The 23286-nt window shown below is 33.9% G+C and overlaps 1 protein-coding gene and 1 long non-coding RNA gene across 2 annotated transcripts in view; both read right to left on the bottom strand.

The window, feature by feature from the left end:
• Nucleotides 1–22156, bottom strand: part of LOC132737056 (ecdysteroid-phosphate phosphatase-like) — a 61776-nt gene extending 39620 nt beyond the window's left edge. Inside the window, exons 1-3 of the mRNA XM_060724290.1 lie at nt 21977–22156; nt 16306–16359; nt 11857–12043 (exon numbers count right to left, since the gene is read on the bottom strand). Of these exons, the coding sequence (XP_060580273.1) occupies nt 11857–12043; nt 16306–16359; nt 21977–22086 (351 nt within the window). The 5' untranslated portion in view covers nt 22087–22156. The remainder of the gene's footprint in view (nt 1–11856; nt 12044–16305; nt 16360–21976) is intronic.
• Nucleotides 4106–6387, bottom strand: LOC132737115 (uncharacterized). Its single transcript, XR_009626683.1, has 3 exons — nt 6167–6387; nt 4551–4759; nt 4106–4245 (listed from the first exon to the last, which is right to left on the bottom strand). It is a non-coding gene; the product is annotated as an uncharacterized LOC132737115 (long non-coding RNA).
• Nucleotides 22157–23286: the final 1130 nt, after the last annotated feature.

Here is a 23286-nt window from a genome sequence, read left to right as displayed (position 1 = left end):
GTAAAGAAACTGTATTTTTTTGGTTTTCACCAATTTAAATAACTCAAAATGAACAGATTGTGTATTAAAGAATAATGTATGATACATCACTACCTTCATGTTGATTGTTTGGCGAGTATTCTTTTCGAAGTTTCTCCTGATCGTTTGAATAATAATCTTGAATATCCTCCTCCATGTCAAACTTGGCTGTTGTGATAACTGGTTTGATAGTTAACGTCCACGTTATACCCCGTGTCCTTTCAATTCTGTTGGTGTGAAAAAACCTAGGTAATCCTAACTGGTACCCAGCCTAGCCATTCAAATATGCCTGGTTCCACTCTTATAGGAATATTTTGTTGTCCCATACCTTTAGAGATATTAAGATTTATTCGCATTTTAACTAAAATAATCCTGGTTCCAACATTCAAACGAGTGTTTTGTTGTCAATACTTTTCTTATATCTTCAATGTATTAAACTTAATTACACAAAACCTTTGATCAAAGCTTAAAGTAATATTAGCATGAATAGGTATGGATTAGGAATCCCAAGAGTGAAATAAAAAAAGAAATTAGATAAACATTTAGTATAAGGTAAAATAGAAACAATAGGAATCCCAAATCGAAAGTCCAAAATGGCAAAATTAAAAAATGTTTCACGCCAAGTTTTGATTGAGCCTGTTTCATGTTCAAATGTTGCAGGCTCAGTTTGATTGAACCTGTTTAAAATGAATGGTACTGTTAAGTGCAAACCCGAAAGGCATGCCACCATAGTAAACCAAGTTTAATAAAAGCAGAATTCACCAAATTTAAATGTGGAATTTTGATGAAATTTTTGAATTAGAAAACATCTGCAGGTGTGTTCAATATGGCAGTAGATGTATTTTAAATTTACTCACTTCTTAGAATCTCAGTGACTGTTTGTACACATCTAAATGATGGGGCGGGCATAGACATGATGAAATACTAACACCCTTTTTGTCTTTAAAGCTTTCACCTGTCACAGGGAAACAAATAAAAACAAGTAATAAATAGTTTGAATCTTTGGTGGTTTTAAATTTTGATTTTAAAATTCTGCAAGGCCTATTTAATCGTTAACCCTGGTGGTGGTGTTGGTAGTTTTTACTCCTATCACGGCAAGTTAGCCACATTGACTTAACCAGAGTACAATTTCCACCGGCAACGTTCCAGGCAGACTGTTAAGCAAAGCATTACCAAAGTACTAGTTGGCCTTTATTTCAACAAGGAACGTGAATACTTTCCGTACCTGCAAGGACAGGAGGTACCATGAGCGAATGACTAAAGAAAGGATTTCATGATGAATCACCAACAAAAAGTGAAGCTGCACTTCCGGAATTTAAAATTTAGGTCACCTTTTATTCACATCAAACGCTCAACCTATTTAGCTGACAGGACGGCATATCCCTGTGTCTGACCAGGGTTTTATTCATTGTTGGGCCCCTGGGAAATTTTTTTATATCAAAATACCAAACAACTTTAAACTAATGACATTTCCAATTTTTAAGAAGGGAAAATTTCTGAATTAAAAAAATCCACCTGTTATGGGTTTAATAAATGATCCATTTTGTGTCAAAAAGCTAACTAACTCAATCAATTAATCTATACAAAAACTTTTTGGGAGTTGTCCGGGCTGAGTGGTTAAGTTTGTTCACTCCCAACCACTTGCCTTTTCACCGCTGTAGATGCGAGCCTTGCTAGCGTTTTCGAATTCTTTCATGTGAGAAAGCTAACCAATTAGCTTATGGTATGTCAGTGTAACTACTCAGGTGCCTATTTGTACCTGAAATAAAGCACAGAGGTAATCCCCCCACCCGGAAAAAAAGGAAAAAAGAATATGGAACTTTGAGGTGTTTAATTTATCAACATACCTGTAACAAATGCCTGGAATTTACCCAGACATGTCAGTGGGGCATCTTTAGCATAGTCCCACTGATTAGACGCTCGTTTTGGTATCTGTTTTGGCATGTTTAAATCCACAGGTGTATAATTACCTGAAAATATAAATGTATACAGTTTGGTTTAAACATATTTATTTTAGCTCGATTGTGACACAAGTTCTTGCAACTTATATTAATTCACAAAAATTCACTTAAAATTGTTATCTATTTAGGAAATAGATATCAATTCTGAGTGCAAATTTTTGTAGAATAATTTCACGAATTTTAGTTCAAATTTTGTAGTTAATTTTAAACGCCAAAGGGCCAAAAGGCCTGAGTGATTTAATTTAACAAGCAATTGAAAAGAAAAAACCCTGCATTATTAAAAAAAAATGCACTCTAGAAAAATTCTTTTTTCCATTTTTAACACGCCCAAAAAAAAAAGTAATTTTTATATAGTTGGACTTTATTTTTGGTGGTTAAATTTGTTTTCGCCTCAAAGTTTCCAATAGAAACGTTCTTTAAAGGCTGTTCCAGCGGGTTGAAAAAAACTGTTGTTAAGTCTACCGTGTGTAGAAACATTTTGAGAACAACAAATTTTAAAAAGTTGATAAAACTTTGTTTATTTTTATTTCACTCTATATTTTTCAATATAAAGTATTAATAGTGAAATAAATGTGAAATTTAACTCGTTTGCGACACTGATATAGTTTTTGATTTGATTGTTTTTACACATGCTGTTTGGCGCTACATTGTGATGTCATGTAAACAACACTTTAAACGTCTGTTCATCTTAACGGCTGAATTGAAGATATTGGTGTTCGGATTCATTTTCTAAGATAGACCATTTTCTTTCATTCTAGATAGTTTTTGACAACAACATTTAACAATTTTTTTTATATTTATCAGATCTTTTCAATCAAAATGGCGCTGTCAATGTGTCGGTTTGAAAATAAACAGGGAGGTAATAAGAACGGCAAGTGATTCGTTGTAGAATAATGCAAGCTTCCGGCCTTCTTTGTTTATGTAGAAAATTTTTTCGATAGTGTTAGAATTTTATAATTATATTGGAGGGAGTAAAAAACAAAAGCAGTTATCATTTTCAGATTATGAGATAATAATAACAAAATCATTCAGAAAACGCATACCTGCATCATCGAATATTGTGTCACAATAACTTCTCCCAAAACAGGAAGTCCATTCTCTCCGCATGACGTATCACATATAACTGACGTGGACCTAGTTCTTTCTCTTATCTACTACAGGTGGTTTCTTCTGTACCACAGGTTCTCTTTTCTCTGGGATTGGGTGATCTATTAAAAGGCCTCTATTTTCTTTGTGTGGCTTGTTTACCTATAACACAAATATCAATGAGATTTTGCCTTCTGAATTGCCAAGTGTTAATAGCATTCTTTAGTTCAAAAAGGGCCATAATTCTGTCAAAATCTATGTTAGAGTTACGGACATTAGATAGTGACCTCCTATTATGCTCTCAAATAAGTGTGTGAAGTTTCAACTCATTTCCATCATAAGTTCTGTAGATAACAACATGCACACAAAAACTTTTTTCAAAAAGTGTGGGTTTTTGAAGCCCCAGGGGAAATTTAAAAAAGCTCTTCCCCTTTTTTTAAAATTGATTTTAAAAGGGGGGGGGGTTTTGGGGAAATTTTTAAAGTTGTCTGCACTTCACAAAACATCCCAAACTCCCCATTTAATTTATTATGGGGGATTTTAAATGAATTTTGACCATAAAAAGATTAAATTTTAAAAAATTAATTTATAGTTCCCCACCCTTCCCTAAAGAAATTATAAAAAAAAAAACCAAATTACTTCAGTGGTTTTTTTTCACTTAATTGGGGAAAAAGGCCGAAGCCTCTTTATTTTTTAGAAAAATTACAATTTTGTTTTAAAATAAATTTGGGGAAAAAACAAATTTAAAGGAAAAATTTTAATTGGCAAAAGGCCTTTTATCAGAGTTTTTTATATAAGGGAGGAAAATCACTGCACTTATCTATATAAAGCAGATAATATTATGTTCTAAAACAAAATATTTTTACTTATCATATTAATGTTCATAATAAATCCAAGAAAAGTATCAACATTTTTCTTCTTAAATATTTCTTGAGAATACCTGAATGATATATACATATCTATTGTTTTGCCAATATTTGACACACTTATGGAAAATGTGCTACTGTCCAACAATCCACTTTAAAAACATCAAAATATAAACCTTTGCATAGAGGTCATCGGGATTTTTCCAGAGGGCCTCATATTCCTCCTGACCACCTGTACATGGTGGTGGCCGCACCCCGTTAGTCAGTGGGGCTGCTGCAGCTCTTCCTCTTCATTTGTTCCCATTAAATGTGATCTAAAATATATTATCAAAAACTTAATTTATTATCGAATAAAATTTCATCATAAGCATGAGTCACTTTTTTGTTATATTATGAGTATGAAAAGAAAAAGACGTGTATAATCTCCATACTGCCATTTATCCATATATCAAATTTCAATAAAAATATTTTCGGACGCAGGGTAAACCTAAAGTCCCCTCCGGTTAAACCGGTAGGCGACTAATAATTACTTGAGATAGCATAATACTCTTTTTATATAAGAAACCTGCAATAGAAGTTTTTTGTATTTTGTTTGGGCTTTTTTTTTAAATTGACTTACTCATGCAGTGCCCATGTCCAAGTTTCAGCCGTTCTCTCTGTGAATGGTCCAGGGAACATTCCTTGTTGTCCAGTAAGCCAGGATGTTCCGTTATACCATTTATCCGTACTTCTAGTGCTCTCATTCATATCCATGAACACGTAGTCTCCCATTATCAAGTCTAGCTCATCCTCAAGTGAACCTTTGTAAGCCTGCTTCACTTTCCTTACCTAGAAATTTGAGTATTTATCTTAGTGTATACAAGATTTCATCAGAAAAATTGAGAAAATGTAGTTCTTTAAAGGGACTACACTGGAGTTTTTTGACGTGACAGGACTGGAAATAATTTTTGAGTAAGTGTTCCCTTTTGATGTAGATCTAGACCAATAACTTGTGTGCAAATTTTTCAGATTATTTGCTCACTCTGTTTTTCCAGAATAATTATTTTTATCGTGAAAAATGACCAACACTGGGAAAAGCGTTGCAATGCTTTCACTCGAATAGGGATAACAATAGCACAAAATATGATTTTCAATTTATTTCTCAGTATAGTTTTAAGTTATCATTTGCATATTTCTGTTTTAATTGCCCCAGTTGATCTAAGAAAGATTTGGAATTTTTGTGTTTGTAGGCTTTTGGACCTCAGTCAGCAGGAGTTCCTTTAAGAACTCTTATAATGTCAAATTTAGAATTGTTGCACGATGTACTTGTCTCAGCCTATTCATAAATAAGCACAAGGTCACAATAAACAAGATTCAAAAATGAATATGTAAAAGTTTACAATTTATCACTGTTCTACAATTTTTACAGTTAACTAAAAACATTTTAGGAACTTTTCATAAGACTCACATTTTCTCAGTATTTTTGTTATTATAACAAACCAAATTACTGCTCCACAACACTTACCTTCACTTTTCCAAATTTTACAATGGCCCGAATATCCCCCAAAGTTCCCCCAAACACAAAATTTTGCCCCGGGTCTTTCCCCAATTTTCCCTACTAGGGTCCCAAAAGAAAAACCCAAAAATCCTAACCAACAAATTTTGCCCTGATCCCTTTCCTCACTTTTTTTTCCCAAATTTTAGGATCTTTTAGACAACAAGTTTTCCCCCAAACAATTCTTTCTCTGAAACTTATCTCCAAAAAAAAAATTTTTTTTTTTTTCCCCAAATTTTAGGATTCATAGATTTTGCTCCGGAGTTCCTACACACAATTCTGCCCTGACCTTACCTCAATTTTCCCTATTCTAGGATCCCTAGAGAACACCCCAAGATCCTAACCACAATTCTGCCCTGATCTTACCTCACTTTTCCAAATTCTATGATCTCTATAGTAAGCCCTGAGTTCCCACATACAATCTGCCTTGATCTAACCTCACTTTTCCCAGTTCTAGTATCCCTTTTGTAAGCTCTGAGTTCCAACACACATTCTGCCCGTATCTTACCACACCTTTCCCAATTCTTTTTGTTTTCACAAGATTTTGCCCTAATTTTACCTCACTTTTCCCACTTCTTGGATCCCTACAGTAAGCCCTGAGTTCCCACACACATTCTGCCCTGATCTTACATCACTTTTCCCACTTCTTGGATCCCTAGAGTAAGCCCTGAGTTCCCACACACATTCTGTCCTGATCTTACCTCACTTTTCCCAATTCTAGGATCCCTAGAGTATGCCCTGAGTTCCCACACACATTCAGCCCTGAGATCAATCTGTTTAGCTAAACTAGTTAATTTATCATGCTGCTCCCCAGAATACTGGTATGCCAATGTTATATGTAGCTGCTTTTTTGGTGGTTCTACATCTATACCTGTATGATAACAGACTAATTTTAATTGTTGAGAGAAAATTATTTACATAACATAGAGAAAAACAAAATTCCTAAAAAATGCCCAAATCTACAAAATTGAAAATGTAATAGGTTCTGTTTGATTGAGCCTGTTCATGAAGGCACTGGAAAATGCACGTTACCTCCCTAGCACCGGCTTAAGCAGAATAAACCATTTCAAAATTCTTAACTTTTGCTGTATTGAAACAGGCCAGTCAACAAATGTGTAGGTCCTCTTTGCAGACTAGCTCCCATTAAATATCAGTTTACCCAGAAAAATTGTAGAGAAAACACTTAGATAAAGGAACAAAGCAGTGACTATATAGCACCTGAAAATCATTGTCGGGAACCATTAGAAAATATCTGCATACTGATTGGTTTAAACATTATTTAGCTTGATTGCCAAATAAGTTTCTTGCCACTTTAATCACTGTGGAGTCCATTTGCTAGAACCAACCAGTATGGTATCATATGAAGTTTTTAAGAAAAATCATTAAACTTTATTAAAAAGGGTACAGAATGATATATGTCCAAATTGTGTGGATCACATGTAGCTGTCAATGGTGTCAATTTCATACAAGAGCATTTTTATGTACCCTCTTTCAATACCCAGTGATGCGAAAAAAATATTTTTTTGATTCAATGTAGAATGGAACTTGATTCAGGTAACAATGAATTTTCCTATGAAGAAAGAGCAATGGCAACTTTTGTCAAACAAATTATTACTTAATACTTACCTACAGTTGCTAGGTAACACCTACGGTTGCTAGGTAACACCTACAGTTGCTAGGTTACACCTACAGTTGCTAGGTAACACCTACAGTCGCTAGGTTACACCTACAGTTGCTAGGTAACACTTACAGTTGCTAGGTAACACCTACAGTTGCTAGGTTACACCTACAGTTGCTAGGTTACACCTACAGTTGCTAGGTAACACACTTACAGTTGCTAGGTAACACCTACGGTTGCTAGGTAACACCTACAGTTGCTAGGTTACAAACCTACAGTTGCTAGGTTTACACCTACAGTTGCTAGGTAACACTTACAGTTGCTAGGTAACCACCTACAGTTGCTAGGTAACACCTACAGTTGCTAGGTAACACCTACAGTTGCTAGGTTTAAACCTACAGTTGCTAGGTAACACCTACAGTTGCTAGGTAACACCTACAGTTGCTATGCAACACTTACAGTTGCTAGGTAAACACCTACAGTTGCTAGGTAACACCTACAGTTGCTAGGTAACACCTACAGTTTGCTAGGTTTACACCTAACAGTTGCTAGGTAACACCTAAGGGTGTTAAGAGTAACAGATTAAAACCTTGACCATTATGCCTTGCAATCTTTAGCAAAGATTTTTGACTAGCTCTGACAAATATCTGTAATAGTCATCCTGTACAAAAAGTCCAATAAAATTTGAGTCTGACTAAAGAAGTCCAGTTTTAACGGGCCTGGGGTATTCAACAAATAGTGCTCTATGTTTTTCATGGCTTCCTTCACAACATGGGTCTTGCTGTTTTCGACCTGTAAGTAAAACAATTACTGTTTTTAAAGTCCACTCGATGAAATAAAATTTCATCTTACACACAAACAAATATCCTCTATATAATATACAATATAAATTATTCCAAACCTTGCTGGACCTACCTCGTCTTTGCCAAATATGTGCCGTCAAACCAAGTGCCATGCTGTTGGCTGACCAACATCAAATTTTCATAATTATTTTCTCCAAATTTAATGATGGACACTTCTACAATTGATTGATAATCCTTTAATATGGCTTTTAAACATGACTAAATACAAGGAACTAGAAATTACTAGTACTAGGAATTGTAGGAAAATCTATTTTTAGCATCAGTGACCTTGACCCAATTACCCAGAAAACCCACCTGAATCATAAGACAGATAAAAAAATTAAAGTCTTGAATTAAGCAAAGCATTTGTTGTTGTTAAATCCAGAATTGTACAGTACATGTGTATTTTATAAACTGATACAGAATTAAACTTCAACAATAAATAATCAATAACACCTTTATTTTCATTTTATAAATATATCAATCAATCACACAGGTTTTTCAAGTTTACTTCTATTCATATAAGCTTTCCTTTAATATATAAATGTGAAATCATCAATTATGTTTTTGACATACAGATATACTGAACCAAAAAAGACACTTTTGCAAAGTATGTGCCTGTTCAAGGGTACCACGTAGATGTACACACTTATATACATGTAGTAGCTTGTAAAACTCGTTTTGTTTGAAAAATCGGTCAGCTAATCCCCGTATAAAAGCCTGATATGTTTATTCAATGTAAAAATCGAGTTTCAAAAGGATTGAAAAACTGTACTAACATATCTACATTCAAACTTGGAGAAAATTTCTTTTTTGTTTCAGTATATATACATTTACATGAAGAGAAAAACAAGTTGTGCCTGCAGCAAATTAAACAATCATTACAAATAATCTATTAAGTAAAAAAAACAGCATTTAAGAAGTACAAGTTTTCTTAATCACTTCAATTGTCTATGTATCTTTAATCAATAAAAATACATTTAAATGTTAATAAAGTAGAAATCTGTAGGTGGCTTTCTTCAATCAAACACAATCAAACAACTTCAGCATTTATATATCTCAAGTGTTTGTTTATAATATATCATTTTAACAATATAAATAAACCAAGCAAATTTTATTCAAATTCAAATGAGTTATAAGTTTAATACTACCATGATGGCGCTCATTTTACATAATTTTGGAGACAAAATTTGACACATCTCAAAAAAGTAAATATTTTTTACTGATTTTTGAAAAAAGAACCTCCCAAATTTATTCAGTTTTAATTCTACCTGCCTATACTTGCCAAAAGCAGGAGACCTTTAACAAAATCCTAATGAAACTTGCTTTTTGGAACATGAAACAATTTTGTAATACTTAACATCATGTGAATTTGTATATATGTGCACCAAAAATTACTTAAATTCCCCCTGCAAGAGAAAATGAAAATTCCCCCTCCTACAGGTACAGGTAAAGTTCCTAGAACAGAGAAAAAGCCTCAAGTCAACTACAATTAACCCATTACTTCATATACACGCCTTTTAACGCCTTTTTTACCCCCCCCCCCCTCTTTGTTGTCTCAAATGATGAAAAATGCCTTATTTAGGCCCCAAACACTTGTTTTTGTTTGAGAAATGTTGTTAAAAAAGTGACCTCTTTTTCGGCGCGGCCCCCCAAACAAAAGATACATCAGGGGGTTGCCAGAAGGGAGATGTGCCCCCTTCTGTTTGGGGGGTTTGAAGGGGGGCGGAGTCCCCCTCATCGCCAAGAAAAATTTTGGACTTGTGAGAGGCTGTAAATGACCCCAGATTGATCATAAGGTAACGTGTAACCAACGCTGAAAAGCATTTGACTCTATCTCAATCCATTGAGAAAGTGCAGCACTTTGAAATCAATTTTGATGGAAAAAATCAACGCAAAATAGTGATTTTTGGCAATTTTGAGATGTCCCCTCGTTGCCATGGTAACAGAAAATTTAAGCCTGAGCATGTTGTTGCAAGTGCAATGGTCCAGTCAACATTTGTGCCAAGTTTGATTAGTGTTGAAGCAGTTTTTATAGTATTATAGCAATTTGAACTTGTAACGGGAGACTTTTCAATGAAAACAGCCATTTTTCACAAAATGCTCATGAAGTAATGGGTTAATGAAAAAAATAAAAAAATCTACAAAACAACAATTTTTCTTCAAATTTATATGACAGGCCATGTTTAAACATGAAAAAACGCGATTTAGGGTAATTTCAAGTATTTTTATCATTTTCATTTAACCCATTCCTTCATATACACGCCTTTTAACGCCTTTTTTACCCCCCCCCCCCCTCTTTGTTGTCTCAAATGATGAAAAATGCCTTATTTAGGCCCCAAACACTTGTTTTTGTTTGAGAAATGTTGTTAAAAAAGTGACCTCTTTTTCGGCGCGGCCCCCCAAACAAAAGATACATCAGGGGGTTGCCAGAAGGGAGATGTGCCCCCTTCTGTTTGGGGGGTTTGAAGGGGGGCGGAGTCCCCCTCATCGCCAAGAAAAATTTTGGACTTGTGAGAGGCTGTAAATGACCCCAGATTGATCATAAGGTAACGTGTAACCAACGCTGAAAAGCATTTGACTCTATCTCAATCCATTGAGAAAGTGCAGCACTTTGAAATCAATTTTGATGGAAAAAATCAACGCAAAATAGTGATTTTTGGCAATTTTGAGATGTCCCCTCGTTGCCATGGTAACAGAAAATTTAAGCCTGAGCATGTTGTTGCAAGTGCAATGGTCCAGTCAACATTTGTGCCAAGTTTGATTAGTGTTGAAGCAGTTTTTATAGTATTATAGCAATTTGAACTTGTAACGGGAGACTTTTCAATGAAAACAGCCATTTTTCACAAAATGCTCATGAAGTAATGGGTTAATTCAATGATACATACAATTAATCTGTGGTTTTATACAATATACATATCAAGCAGTAAACATCACCTCTATGAATGCTAGTTTCTTGTTTTTATTTTTGTTGGGTTTAACGTCTTACCAAAACAGTATATATATATATTATGCCATATGGCAACTTTAGCTATACGGGTGAGGAAGACCTTAAGAAGCACGCTTTTTGTAGTATTTCAGCTGAGTAAAACCATTAACATTCTGCAGCAGTGAGTGGTTGAAGTCAACATCCTTAACCACTCAGCCAGGGATGCCCCTACTTGAATGCTAGTAAAAGATTGATTCCTCTATGCCTTCACCTGCAAAATTTTTACTGTTTGCTGCTATTCTTAACTTTTACTATTGAAATCCCTTCTAGTTATAACGGATAGTTCCATATTCAAAGCAGAGCAAACCCATTTTACAAATCTATTTATAGCAAGTTATTGTCCAGATCATTTAAAGTTGATAACTTCAGAGTACAACATGTATGTAAATATATGGACATATAATATCCCCTCTTTCCCCCGGGCTCCATAGCTATAGTTTGTTTTGGGTTTTACGTCACATCAACACATTATAGGTTATATTGCAACGTTCCAGGAAGACCTCAGGTGCCCTTCTGTGCATTATTTCAGGCATGAACGGGCACCTGAGTAGAACCACCGATGTTCCGCAAGCTAGCTGGATTGCTTCCTCACATGAAAGAATCCAAAGTCCCTGTTGGGATTTGAACCCACAGCGGTGAGGGGCAAGTGGTTTGAAGTCAACGACCTTAACCACTCAGCCACGGAGGCCCCTCCATAGCTATAGAGAAAATGAATATAAACAACAGTCCCTTAAGATGATAGCTGAAACTGTCCAAGTTATTAAAAATTTATTTCTTCAGAGTACATGTATGTAAAACTAAAAAGAATGAATTCTGAATATATCAAAAAGATGGAATTCTGAATATATCTATTTACTCATTTTTCCCCTATAAATTAATTATAGGGAAAATGAATATAGATATAAGTCCCCTATGATGACAATGATCTTTAAAATAACTTACATTAAAGAATGGACATAGTGTAATATGGGGGAAGTAAGAGTGCGATCCGTTCCAGCCGCATGTTTTCAAAGAGTCATTGTAAAACTTCATCATTTGTTCCTGCAGCGGGCCCACTGGGCACAGGTAGAGTACATACTGCCGCGGGGTCAGAGAATCAATATCCGGGTCATTTACATGCGACAACAACCTGAAATAAATAAATTGGGAATCACTCAGTGAAATTGTTTTCAGTAACTATGAAACAAATGTTGTCAAGCATTTATGCTACTTAATTTCTATAGAAATTATAAAACAACGCAAAATGCAACAAATGGCCATAAATTTAACAGTAATATTGTTTTGTATCATAGTTTGGGGACCTTTCTGTTAAAAATGTGTCAGAGTTAAATCGTATACATATACATGCACAGTGCTTTAACTGGAGTGCAGGTATTAGTTACCCGCAATCCAGAGCGTGCGCATTATGATTGGTTCATTTTGTACGGGGTTTACATATAATGTGACGACAGAGCAAGGAATAGTGATGGAAATATCATATTCAGATGCTCGTTCATTGGTTACTTTTTTGTGGGGTTTCATTTTGTGGTATCAGGGAACGTGTTTTTATGTTTGACTATGATAAAAAAGAGAAAGAACATCAAAACACTCAGCAATCTGATTTATACTCGGGGGCTATGCCCCCTCGTACCAATCAGATAGCCTCATGTTTCGATGCTCTTTCTATTACTTATTAAACGAGTTCAATAAATGAAGTATTGAATCTACATTAATACATATTCTTTTTATAACACATGTTAAATAAGAATGGTTAACAGATAAAAGAGCCATTTGTTTTGTTACTGGTATGCCAATTTCAGTGAGCTTTCAAACAATGTTTTTATATTTTGCAAATAACGTCACATCAAAGTACTATTTCACAAGTATAATATTATACAAATATGGACTTTTTAGCTGTTGAATATGGTGTTATATGTACTGAAAATTAATATTGACCGAGGCAATAGCTGAATTCAATATTTATTTTTCAGTACATATCACATCATATTCAACAGCTAAAAAATACATATCTGTTTTATTATATAATTTATAAACAGCTTTTATATGGCTTATCACATCTGACATTGCATATGACAGAAATCATTATTTTTCAGCTTGTCTACTGTTTCCATAATTTGGCCCTTTCCATTGGCATGCTAATCCCTATGGTTCTAAAAAATGTAAAACGGTAACTAAAATATACTTATTTGACTCTTATGTACACCCCACTCAACGTTTTTTTTAGAATAATAACAATAAACTTGGCATGACATCACGTCATAGTCTAGCGTCGTTTAGAGATTTCCAGAATATCTATTTTTAGAAGAAAAACCGGTGAATATACTCTAAAAATCTATTTTTAGGAAAAAACAGTGAATATACTCTCATATTGACTAGTTATTTTTTACAAAAATTTGCTTGTTAGCCAATCAGGGAAAGGCATTTCAAAGCTATTTATAGATTGTATAGAGGATATTTGTTTAGTTCAGTGTAAGATCGGAATATATTTCACCGAGTGAGCACCAAAAGGAATATTTCACGAGTGGCGCAGCCACGAGTGAAATATGAACTTTTGGTGTTCACAAGGTGAAATATATTTCGATCTTACACTAAACTAAACAAATTTTCTTTTTATTATATGCAAAGAAACGTTTTAAAAAGACATTTAACCTAATACTGAATGAAAAGCGCGCCAAATAATAATACAACGTGACGTCATTTACGACGTCACGTCATTAAGTTGGTACCCAGTACTGTGCACGCTGGTATTACACTGAAACAACGTAAGGGGCTTAAATTCAAAACAGTGAAATTATCAAAGTGGTAATTTCACTGTTTCAAACAGTGAAATTACCAGTTTTATATCACTGATATATTTCTATAAACCACCGAAAAGCATGTAATAAATAATAATATATTTATTTCTAAATATGGTTACTACACTCCTTTGCTGCAATTTATGTGATAAATCCTAATTATCAAACAAATCTGCAAAATCAAACAAAACCACATACCGTATTAATTAAACAAATCGTAATTATTCAAACAAATTCCAATTAATCTAATAAATCCCAATTATCAAATAAATCCTTGTTGAATACCACATTTTACCCAGTGAGTCTAACCATCCCATTGAAAGTAAAACTCCTCCCCGATTAAGGCGAAGGATAGAAGTTGACCAGCAGAAAAACTAAATACATGTACTTATGTTTATATTAAACGCTGACAAATACATATAACTTTAAACCGTATCATTTATTCTTTAAAGAAACAATTTAGTATATTTACACAAAGATATGTTATGACAATGAATTGGATAGGAAATAAAACAACATTTATAAGTTTCTGATTACATGAATTTATTATTATTTTTATTAATTTTTATCATTAATTTAATATTATCACTATTATTTTTATAGAAACGGCTAAAGTTGTACATATGGCAAATACGCCGAAAATAACAGGGACGGCATAAGCTGTCGCTATGGCAGTGAAAGGGATAATGAAGAAAAAGCACCTCACTTCTTGTCTGTATGTATTAAGTACTGGTGTACTTTATTTTCTGAGATGTTGTTAGTTTTGCTCAGAAACATCTCTAAATACATACATCTACATACATCTTATTCCAATAAACCACGTAAATTACTATGAGGTTATATTTTTATGTAAATTATTTAAAATATTTAAGCTGCTTTCTCAACTCAAACTACTCCCATAAATCAACAATTTTGTTCATGATTTCCTTATACAAACTGACATGCTTTTATTACCTTTTGCAAAAAAATTCAACCGTTTTTCCTTAAGGAAAACCATTGGGTACTTTCCCCTAACAATTATTTAATACCTCTGCATGCATTATACAACAAACTGTCAGATTCCCATTCTCATTTACAATGCATACTTGTGCAGGTTCAATCCACATACAAGTAGTAGTTATACAGGCTTTATTTTCTAAACATGAATTTTTACAATGGCATGTTAATGGTATCAGCATGTGGGAAATTAAAGTGTTAAAACGTCTTCCTGTTTAAGAAGTAAATAATAGCAGAATGATATACATATCACTTAACAATAATTAACTCTTACCTCGCTAATTATCTTAAATCGAGATATCTCACAGTCTCCGAGTCTGGATCATTAAAAGGAAATGATTTTAGATGATGGGTTGTACTTTAAACCTAGCTTTATTTCAATATATTCAAATTAAAACAATAGGGGAATTTTAATTATCTTTGTTATAGGAAGAAGAAGAAGGAAAATAAAAGTTGTTACAAAATGTAATTATGCCCTAAATCCTTGATGTTGTGAGAAAAATAAATCAATATCAACATAGACATGCAATCTAACCACATCTTGATGTTCAACCAGCAAATCAGTTATATCTCTTATTTAAGTAGTTTCCTATACTGGCTATAACAGCAACTCAAAAAGTAGCACATTGTTCATCAATTCTGCAGCCCCCCCCCCCCCCCCCCGCCCGTTTCTTTTTTCACTGAATTAGGAAGAAGTCTGAGCATCTTGATTTTGGGAAAAATCATCATTAAAATTGCTATTTTTGGAAATAAAAAAGCTGGTGTAAGTTCAGAGTTATGGGAAAGCTGCATGATTTTGTAGAAAATTCCAATTTGGAAAAGGCCTTTTATAGCCCTCTATTACATAAGGTGAAAAATCAATGCCCCGAAACATTTGCTACAATAATATTATGATTCTCTTTATATATCATTGAAAGTTAAAGAAAATTCTTTCCACTGCTATCTAAGTTTGAATTTCCTTTCTTTATCCACCAGTTTGTAAAAAAAAAAAATGGAGAAATTTTATGAAACATGTTTGATTCTCATTAAGATACAATGTATGCGAATCGAGTCACCCAGGGTTTAAACCCTGTCACAGGCAAGTCATTGTTTCCTTGAGCATGAAACTTTACACACATTGCTCAGTACTTTAGGTTCCAGGAAAAGGTTTGAGGGAGTGTTTATATCAGCTTATAACTTCCTTCATGATCACCCGTAAACAAATTATGTATATACTATAACATTCCATTTACTTTCACCAAGTCAAAAACATTCGCAATTGTATTGTTGCTAAGGTAATATGCATGTGTTACAAACAGCATGTATTTCAATTACGTGACTTCATTTCATCATTATTATTTCACATAAAATTCCCAAGGTTATGTGGCATGCAAAAATTCTAAAACTCAAGGAAAGTGATCTATATTTCAATATAGAATAGATGTATATACTTTTAGACAATTTCATGTTTTAACAAACATGATTAAATGATGAGCAGTCACATATGAGCTGCGTCATGACAAAACCAACATAATGGGTTTGCGACCAGCATGGATCCAGACCAGCCTGCCCATACCGGGTATGAGCTAGAGGAAATTTTAAAAAAATATACTTTGCTTACCAATCTGATGCCAGATTTACTCCTTTGTCTCCGGTTGCAGCAATAGCTTTCTCTCTGAAATATATAATCAATTACCTTTAATTTTGAAATCAGTTACTCTTTTTATTCTTCAAGAGCTCCAGCTAGATGTAGATTCTAAAAACTAAAAAAAAAATCAGATAAGGAACAATCAGAAACGCATGTTAACCTTTATCTTAGAGGATGGAATAAAAAGTAAAGAGCTTAAAATTGTTTCAAATCCAGTTGAAAGTTTCACACTAGTTGACTGTAAACCAGGCACTGTTTTATTTTTGACAATCAGCCCTGAAGCAAAAAAAAAACCCAAAGAAATGGCCATGCCACACAGGAGGAGTCACACTCACAAACAAGAGGGCCATGATGACCATGAAATCGCTCACCTGTATATAGGCCCCTGGGCCAATTTTAAACCAGGAGCTTTTATTTGAACAAACTTGGTAAACACCCATTAGAAGATGTTTCATGATAAATATCTAAGCTCTAGCTCTTTGGGGTTTTTACAAGAAGATTTTTTAAGTTTTAACTATATATATATTGGGAAAAACAATGACCCCCCTCAGAGGGGCCAATTTGACCTCAGGGCTTTTATTTGAACAAACTTGGTTAACCCTCACTAGAAGATATTTCATGCTTAGTATCTAAACTCTAGCTGTTTGCATTTTTTTATAAGAAGATTTTTAAGTTTTAACTATACACAAATAAGGAAAATCTATGACCCCTGGGGCGGGGCTAATTTTCACCCAAAAGCCCTTATTTGAACAAACTTGGTAGACATCCATTATAAGATGTTTCATGCTAAATATCTTAGCTCTAGCTCTTTGTGCTTTTTAAAAGAAGATTTTTTAAGTTTTTACTATAATCATAAAGGGAAAAACAATGACCCCGGGGCAGGCCAATTTTTACCCTTAGGCATTTATTTCAACATCCTTGGTAGACAGCCACTAGAAGATGTTTCATGTTTAATATCTAATCTCTAGCTAATTTGGTTTTTTAAAAGAGGATTTTTTAATTTTTTACTATAATCAATGACCCCCAGGAGCGGGCCAATTTTGATACCAGGGCATTTATTTGAACAAACTTGGTAGACACTGACTAGATGATGTTTCATGCCATATATTAAAGCTTTATCTCTTTCGTTTTTTTTAAAAGAAGATATTATAAGTTTTTATTCTTTCGGTTGCCATGGCAACCAGAGTGCTTGGAATTAAATTCTTTGAATAATTTCTATAGTTGACTACCAAAGGAACATTCGTGGGAAGTTTGGATGAAATTGGCCCAGCAGTTTATGAGGAGATGTCGTTTAAAGTAAAAGTTTACGGACGGATGCACGCCGGACGAAAAGCGATCACAAAAGCTCATCATGTCACTTTGTGACAGGTGAGCTAAAAAGGTAATGAGTTGCAAGGTCAATCAGTAAATGTCAGGCACCACCCAGCAAGTGGACATATCCCACCAATTAAGGCAAAACCATCACAATGAAAAAGAAGAAATTGTAGGACTGATATGCAGGCAGTTCTCTAAGGGTGCCATGTTTATCTGTTAAAAAACGGGTATGGTCCGTTTAAAAAATAAAAACCTGTTTATAGAAATGTCAGCAATCGGTATTAGTATTTGACAAAGAGGCAAACTCTTAAATTGATTCTAAATATTACCTAATTTTTCATAACATGATATGACAAAATGTTTGTATATCAGTTCTACTCAAAGATGTATTTTTCCTATTTGATCAAGTACAGTACAACCTGAATCGAAAATTGTTATTCCATATTTGGACATGTATTATAATCAATTTGAGTTCAACAAAGTGCGAACAAAATGTCACATCTTGGCATTAATATTGAAAATCTAAGGATTTTATTTTATTATCATGGTTGGTTAAAAGTAGTTGCGCATATTTTAAGCAGATTACGCATTTTTTTTAATGAAGTCAATGCGCACCAAACCGCACATCTGACGATGTTTTTTAACTTAATTCAGTTTATCTTCATTGTATCTTGAATGAGGTTGAATGCTTCAGCCATGTTTGTTTTCACTTGTGGTAATGACTAAAATACATACTAAATCGGGTGTAGCAGCCGACTGGATCATTTTGCGTATATTTTGCGGTACAAGTCAACCCGGCCCCAAGTCAACCCGGCCTCAAGTCAGCCCGGCCCCAAATTGGTCAACCCGGCCCCAAACCAATGTTATTTCTGGTCAACCCGGCCCCATTTTTTTAAATTACTTTTTTGCTTTAAAATATAAACACTTATCAAGAAATAAATAAAAATTAACAACAAAAGTTTAACGGTGATATTTTTTATTATTTATTTTATATATTTTATATAAAAACTATCAATATTAACAAACAAGCAACACATGCATAGTTTACTGTTTTTACCGTCGCGAAAATAAGGTGACGTCTGTCTTCAACCTTAACCCTTCTACGATAGAAGTATTAAGAAACAAGAGCTGTCCGTAAGACAGCGCGCTCGACTTTTTTATTGCTTGCCAATAAAAAAAGTTTTTGCAGTAAAAGGCAATACAAGAATCTCTGTATTTTTAAAGTGAACAATGGCCATGAGCAAATCCTTGACAGAGTTACCTTCTCTTGCGTACAGATGGGGGTAATGATGTGAAATAGCATTAAAAGTTTCAAAGCAATATCTCAAAGGGTTAAGGCAATAAGTGGATTTTACCCATATTCAATGTATTTTCTAAGTCAAAAAGGGGCATAATTCTGTCAAAAACCTTGACAGAGTTATGTCCTCTTGTCTGTTGATGAAGGTCGTGATGGTAAACAAGTATGGTCAGTTTCAAAGCAATACCTCCAATGGTTTTGAAATAAAGTGAGGTGGTACAAAAAACTTAACCAAGCTCAATACACTTTCTAAGTCAAAAAAGGGCCATAATTCTGTCAAAAACCTTGACAGAGTTATGTACTCTTGTCTGTAGATGGAGGTTATGATGGTGAACAAGTATGGTAAGTTTCAAAGCCATACTTGTAATACTTCTGAAATAAAGTGGGGTGGTACGAAAAACTTAACCAAGGTGTGACGCCAACGCCGACGCCGACGCCGGGGCGAGTAGGATAGCTCCCCTTTTCATAGAAAAGTCGAGCTAAAAACTAAACTTTTTTCTTGACAAATCATGGAAAAGAAACCTTAATGTGTTCAAATCTGACATTACTATGTTATTGTTTGTTAAAAAAAGAAATGACCAAAAGCACACTAAAGTGTTTCCATTAACAGTTTTTAAGTAAGATATCCACAATCAATACAGTTATCAGTCATAATGACATAAAATGATTAAACACAAAACACTATCAATTTTTCAAACACTTAGTAATATTCCAATACTTTTTTACACAGTAAATATTCTTTGAAAATAAGTTAATAAAATACGAAACAAATATTAATTATACCGATGAACGTATTCAATAAAAACATTCAAATGAACTGAAAAAAGATTGTTGTAAACTTAATTAATACAAACCTTTTAACTCGAAATTCTATGCATTTCTTCCTAATTATCGCATTAAAACTTATGAAACCATCTTTAATTTACATCAAATTTAAAGGATTTGTTTTCACAGCTATACCTTTTTTGTTAATTGATTGCTTTAAACTGTTTCATTATCACATCTGAAATAATGTTAAGTTACATATAATTGTTGATGTTATATAATTATTTATTATCACCATTGCGTATTAAAGTCTTAATCGGCGCAATTAAATTTACCTACACTTTTATGCCAATTCGCGTTTTTTTACTATTGTTCTATAGTTAATAATATTCAATTAACAATTTCATTCCATCATACAACAAAATGACCTGAAGAGTTTTCTTTGAAAAATACATATTTTGGGGCCGGAATGGCCGATTTTGGGGCCGCACTGACCAATTTTGGGGCCGCATTGACCAAATAAAAATACTGTGGGGCCGGATTGACCAATTTTGGGGCCGGGTTGACCAATTTTGAGGCCGGGTTGACTTGGGGCCGGGTTAACTTGGGGCCGGGTTGACTGTAATTCTATATTTTGTAGTATTTGTCAATACAGTCAAAACTGCCATAGTGACCCACTGTATTCAGCGACTTCCTGTCTTATGTGACCCTATTTGGGTCCGCCCAACGATTTTGGCTATATAGCTGCACTGTATTAAACGACTCACTGTGTTACGTGACTAGCGACCGTGATTTGAACGGTCCGGAACGGGCTAAGCACTGTTTTTAGCGACTTTGTTATGAAAGATAACTCTGATTCTACTTCCTGTATCATTGAAAAAAAATGTCGGAAAGAAATATGAAGCCTTACAAAAATTGGATAAAGGAATATCGGCGTATAAAGTGGCAGAAGAACTTTTTGTTGAAAAAACACAAATCCAAAACCTTTGTTTACGTAAATAGGAAGTAATTTCGGACTTTGAAAATAATGTTCGAGAAAATCAATGACTTAACTTAGATTCTGATGACAGTGAAGATGAAATTGAGAAATGTATGACGCTCAAGGGTCTGTCATGCTAAATGCTCCATCACTGACCCAAGCAAATGAAATGGTGTTACAACTGAAATCTTATGCATTGCATCATGGACATGCCAGTATAATGTAGCATCATTCTGTCAAAACTAGAGGTCTAGTTGCAAGCAAAAATAAACAGTAAAAAATAAGTGATTTTTTCAATAGGACAACTTAAATGAAAGACACAATGTGATTCTGACATTATTTTATTAGTTTCATAATCATGAATTTTAAATATCAATAACATTGTACATGTATAAATTTTTAACACGGTAAAGAAACAATATAATTATGACATTTTAATAATTTTATTAAATATATGAACATTAATTTTTAATAATCAATTTTACAATCAAATATTCAATAGCATTTTACATGTATACAATTTTAACACTGTACACACTTATACTGCTCTTATCATAAATAAATGTATTAACACTAAATGTATATGCTGTATTAGTATTATTTAACTTTTTAATAGTGTTTGGATGTTTTATTGTAAACCTGTATTAAGAGACTCACTGTCTTATGTGACCTTCTTAAGAAAGTCCCCTGTAGGGTCACATAAGACAGTTTTGACTGTATTTTATTTTTTCTATTTCTGTTGTTGAGCAGACGATAGCTGTCAAAAATGCCTTAACATAAAATGAATTCTTGACGGTACTTCATATTGTAAGATAAATGTATGTCCCCCTATTTTTCCAAATCTCCCACATTTTTCAGTTGAGTGCGGGACAATCCCCATAATTTTGAAATTCTAGATGCAACACAGGTAAAAAGTTAAATAAGGTTGCCGTTTAAACGGGTACCTTTCTTTCTAACCATGACACACCTACAGTTCTCCTCCAAAATAGGGTGAAACATGAGGGGAGAAACTGGTAAGGTTGAGAATAGTTTGAATGCCTTTCATGATAAAGTAGCCTCATCATAATACATGTAGCCTGATATGTTGACTCAAACAATACTTTCATTTTTTATAAATATGTCCTCATTACCTGACTAAGCAAATCTTTAACAACTGCTTTAAATCTATAACTATACAGTAAATCAAGCAATAATTTGAAAACAAATAAAATTAAACATGTTCACCTGTTCACCACTCATCAGTGTGATTCCAATGTAAATTTGTTGTTTGAAATAATTTGGAAACTTACGCTCTATGTTTTGGAAACCCCATCAGCTGTAGAATATCAACATTTGATTTTGCGTCATCTCTTCTGATAGTGCTTGAATGTCTACGACGGGGCGGTGGTGGCTTATCCATGATTTCATACAAACAAGGAAGTCACGATTTTGTCAGTGTCCAGTAATTCTCTTAATTGAAGAGTATTTCTATTTTCCTAACGAACCCAAACAATAAAAATTACAGCGAAGAATATTAAACACCGCAAAGATTTTTTAATAACGAAATTGCTTCCACAAATTAAACATTTTAACATTGGATTAATGCAAAATATGGAAACGAACTTCTGTTTTTTTCTATTAACATGGCCCTGTTATATCAGACAAAATAACTGCTTAATTGATTTTTTTTTAAAGCAAGCACATCAAAGTGGATTGGGGAAGCCGAAAGAAGAAATCGCCTCTGGTTGGATTAAAATCCATTATGTTTACAATGCATAGGTCAGTATATGCATATTGTGAATCAAGATGAAACACCTTAATAGCATAATATCATCTAAATCAGTAAGATAATGTCCTTCATGAACATTCAGATATAATTAAATTCCTCGTCTCACAGGGTGAGAAAATTTCAACCTGGGTCCTTCCACAGACACTTGGGGTTTGGAGCTCAAAACGCCTTTAAAATCCAAATAAAATGCATATTTGTCAATCCCAGCACATGTACTGATCATATATCAAAAAAACTTAATATAAGCCGTTTTGAAAAAAATTCATATTTCAACATCTATAATAATAATGTTCTACCGACTGAGCTATTTGGGAACTTACAAATCTTCTACCCTAAATAGTGAACTGTTCTGAACCATAACATACTGCCCCCTCAAAAATGAAATTCATTCTCAAATTTTTACAGAGCCATGTGAATTAAACTCCGAGCTATATACAGTCATGGTCCCCTGTTGGGCGCTAATGTCACAGGGTGAGAAAAATGTGCAGCCTGACCAAGACTTAAACATGGGACCTTTGGAATTCTGTTCTGTGGCTCTACCGACTGAGCCATCAGATGGCTGCTTACACACTGCTTTCCCTAAATAGTGAACAGTTCTGAACTTAAGTTTTAATATGGAAAAGAAAAACTTCACCTGGATTGCATGTACCTATATCTCTCACTAATGATGCAGTTGAAAGCAAATTATTTTAACTCATCCAAATGACAGTATTTTCCCTTGTTACTTCAAACATTGGTATATTCCTGTTGTTAAGAATCAAATTTACCACTTATTAGAACTGTGCTTTTTTAGTTATATTTAAAGCAGTCTACCTAATACCAAACTTAATT

This window comes from Ruditapes philippinarum, unplaced genomic scaffold, assembly GCF_026571515.1.
Source record: "Ruditapes philippinarum isolate M1 unplaced genomic scaffold, ASM2657151v2 ctg2594_1_1_1_1, whole genome shotgun sequence".
Classification (NCBI taxonomy): Eukaryota; Metazoa; Mollusca; class Bivalvia; order Venerida; family Veneridae; genus Ruditapes; species Ruditapes philippinarum.
This window is presented reverse-complemented; position numbering and strand designations above follow the sequence as displayed.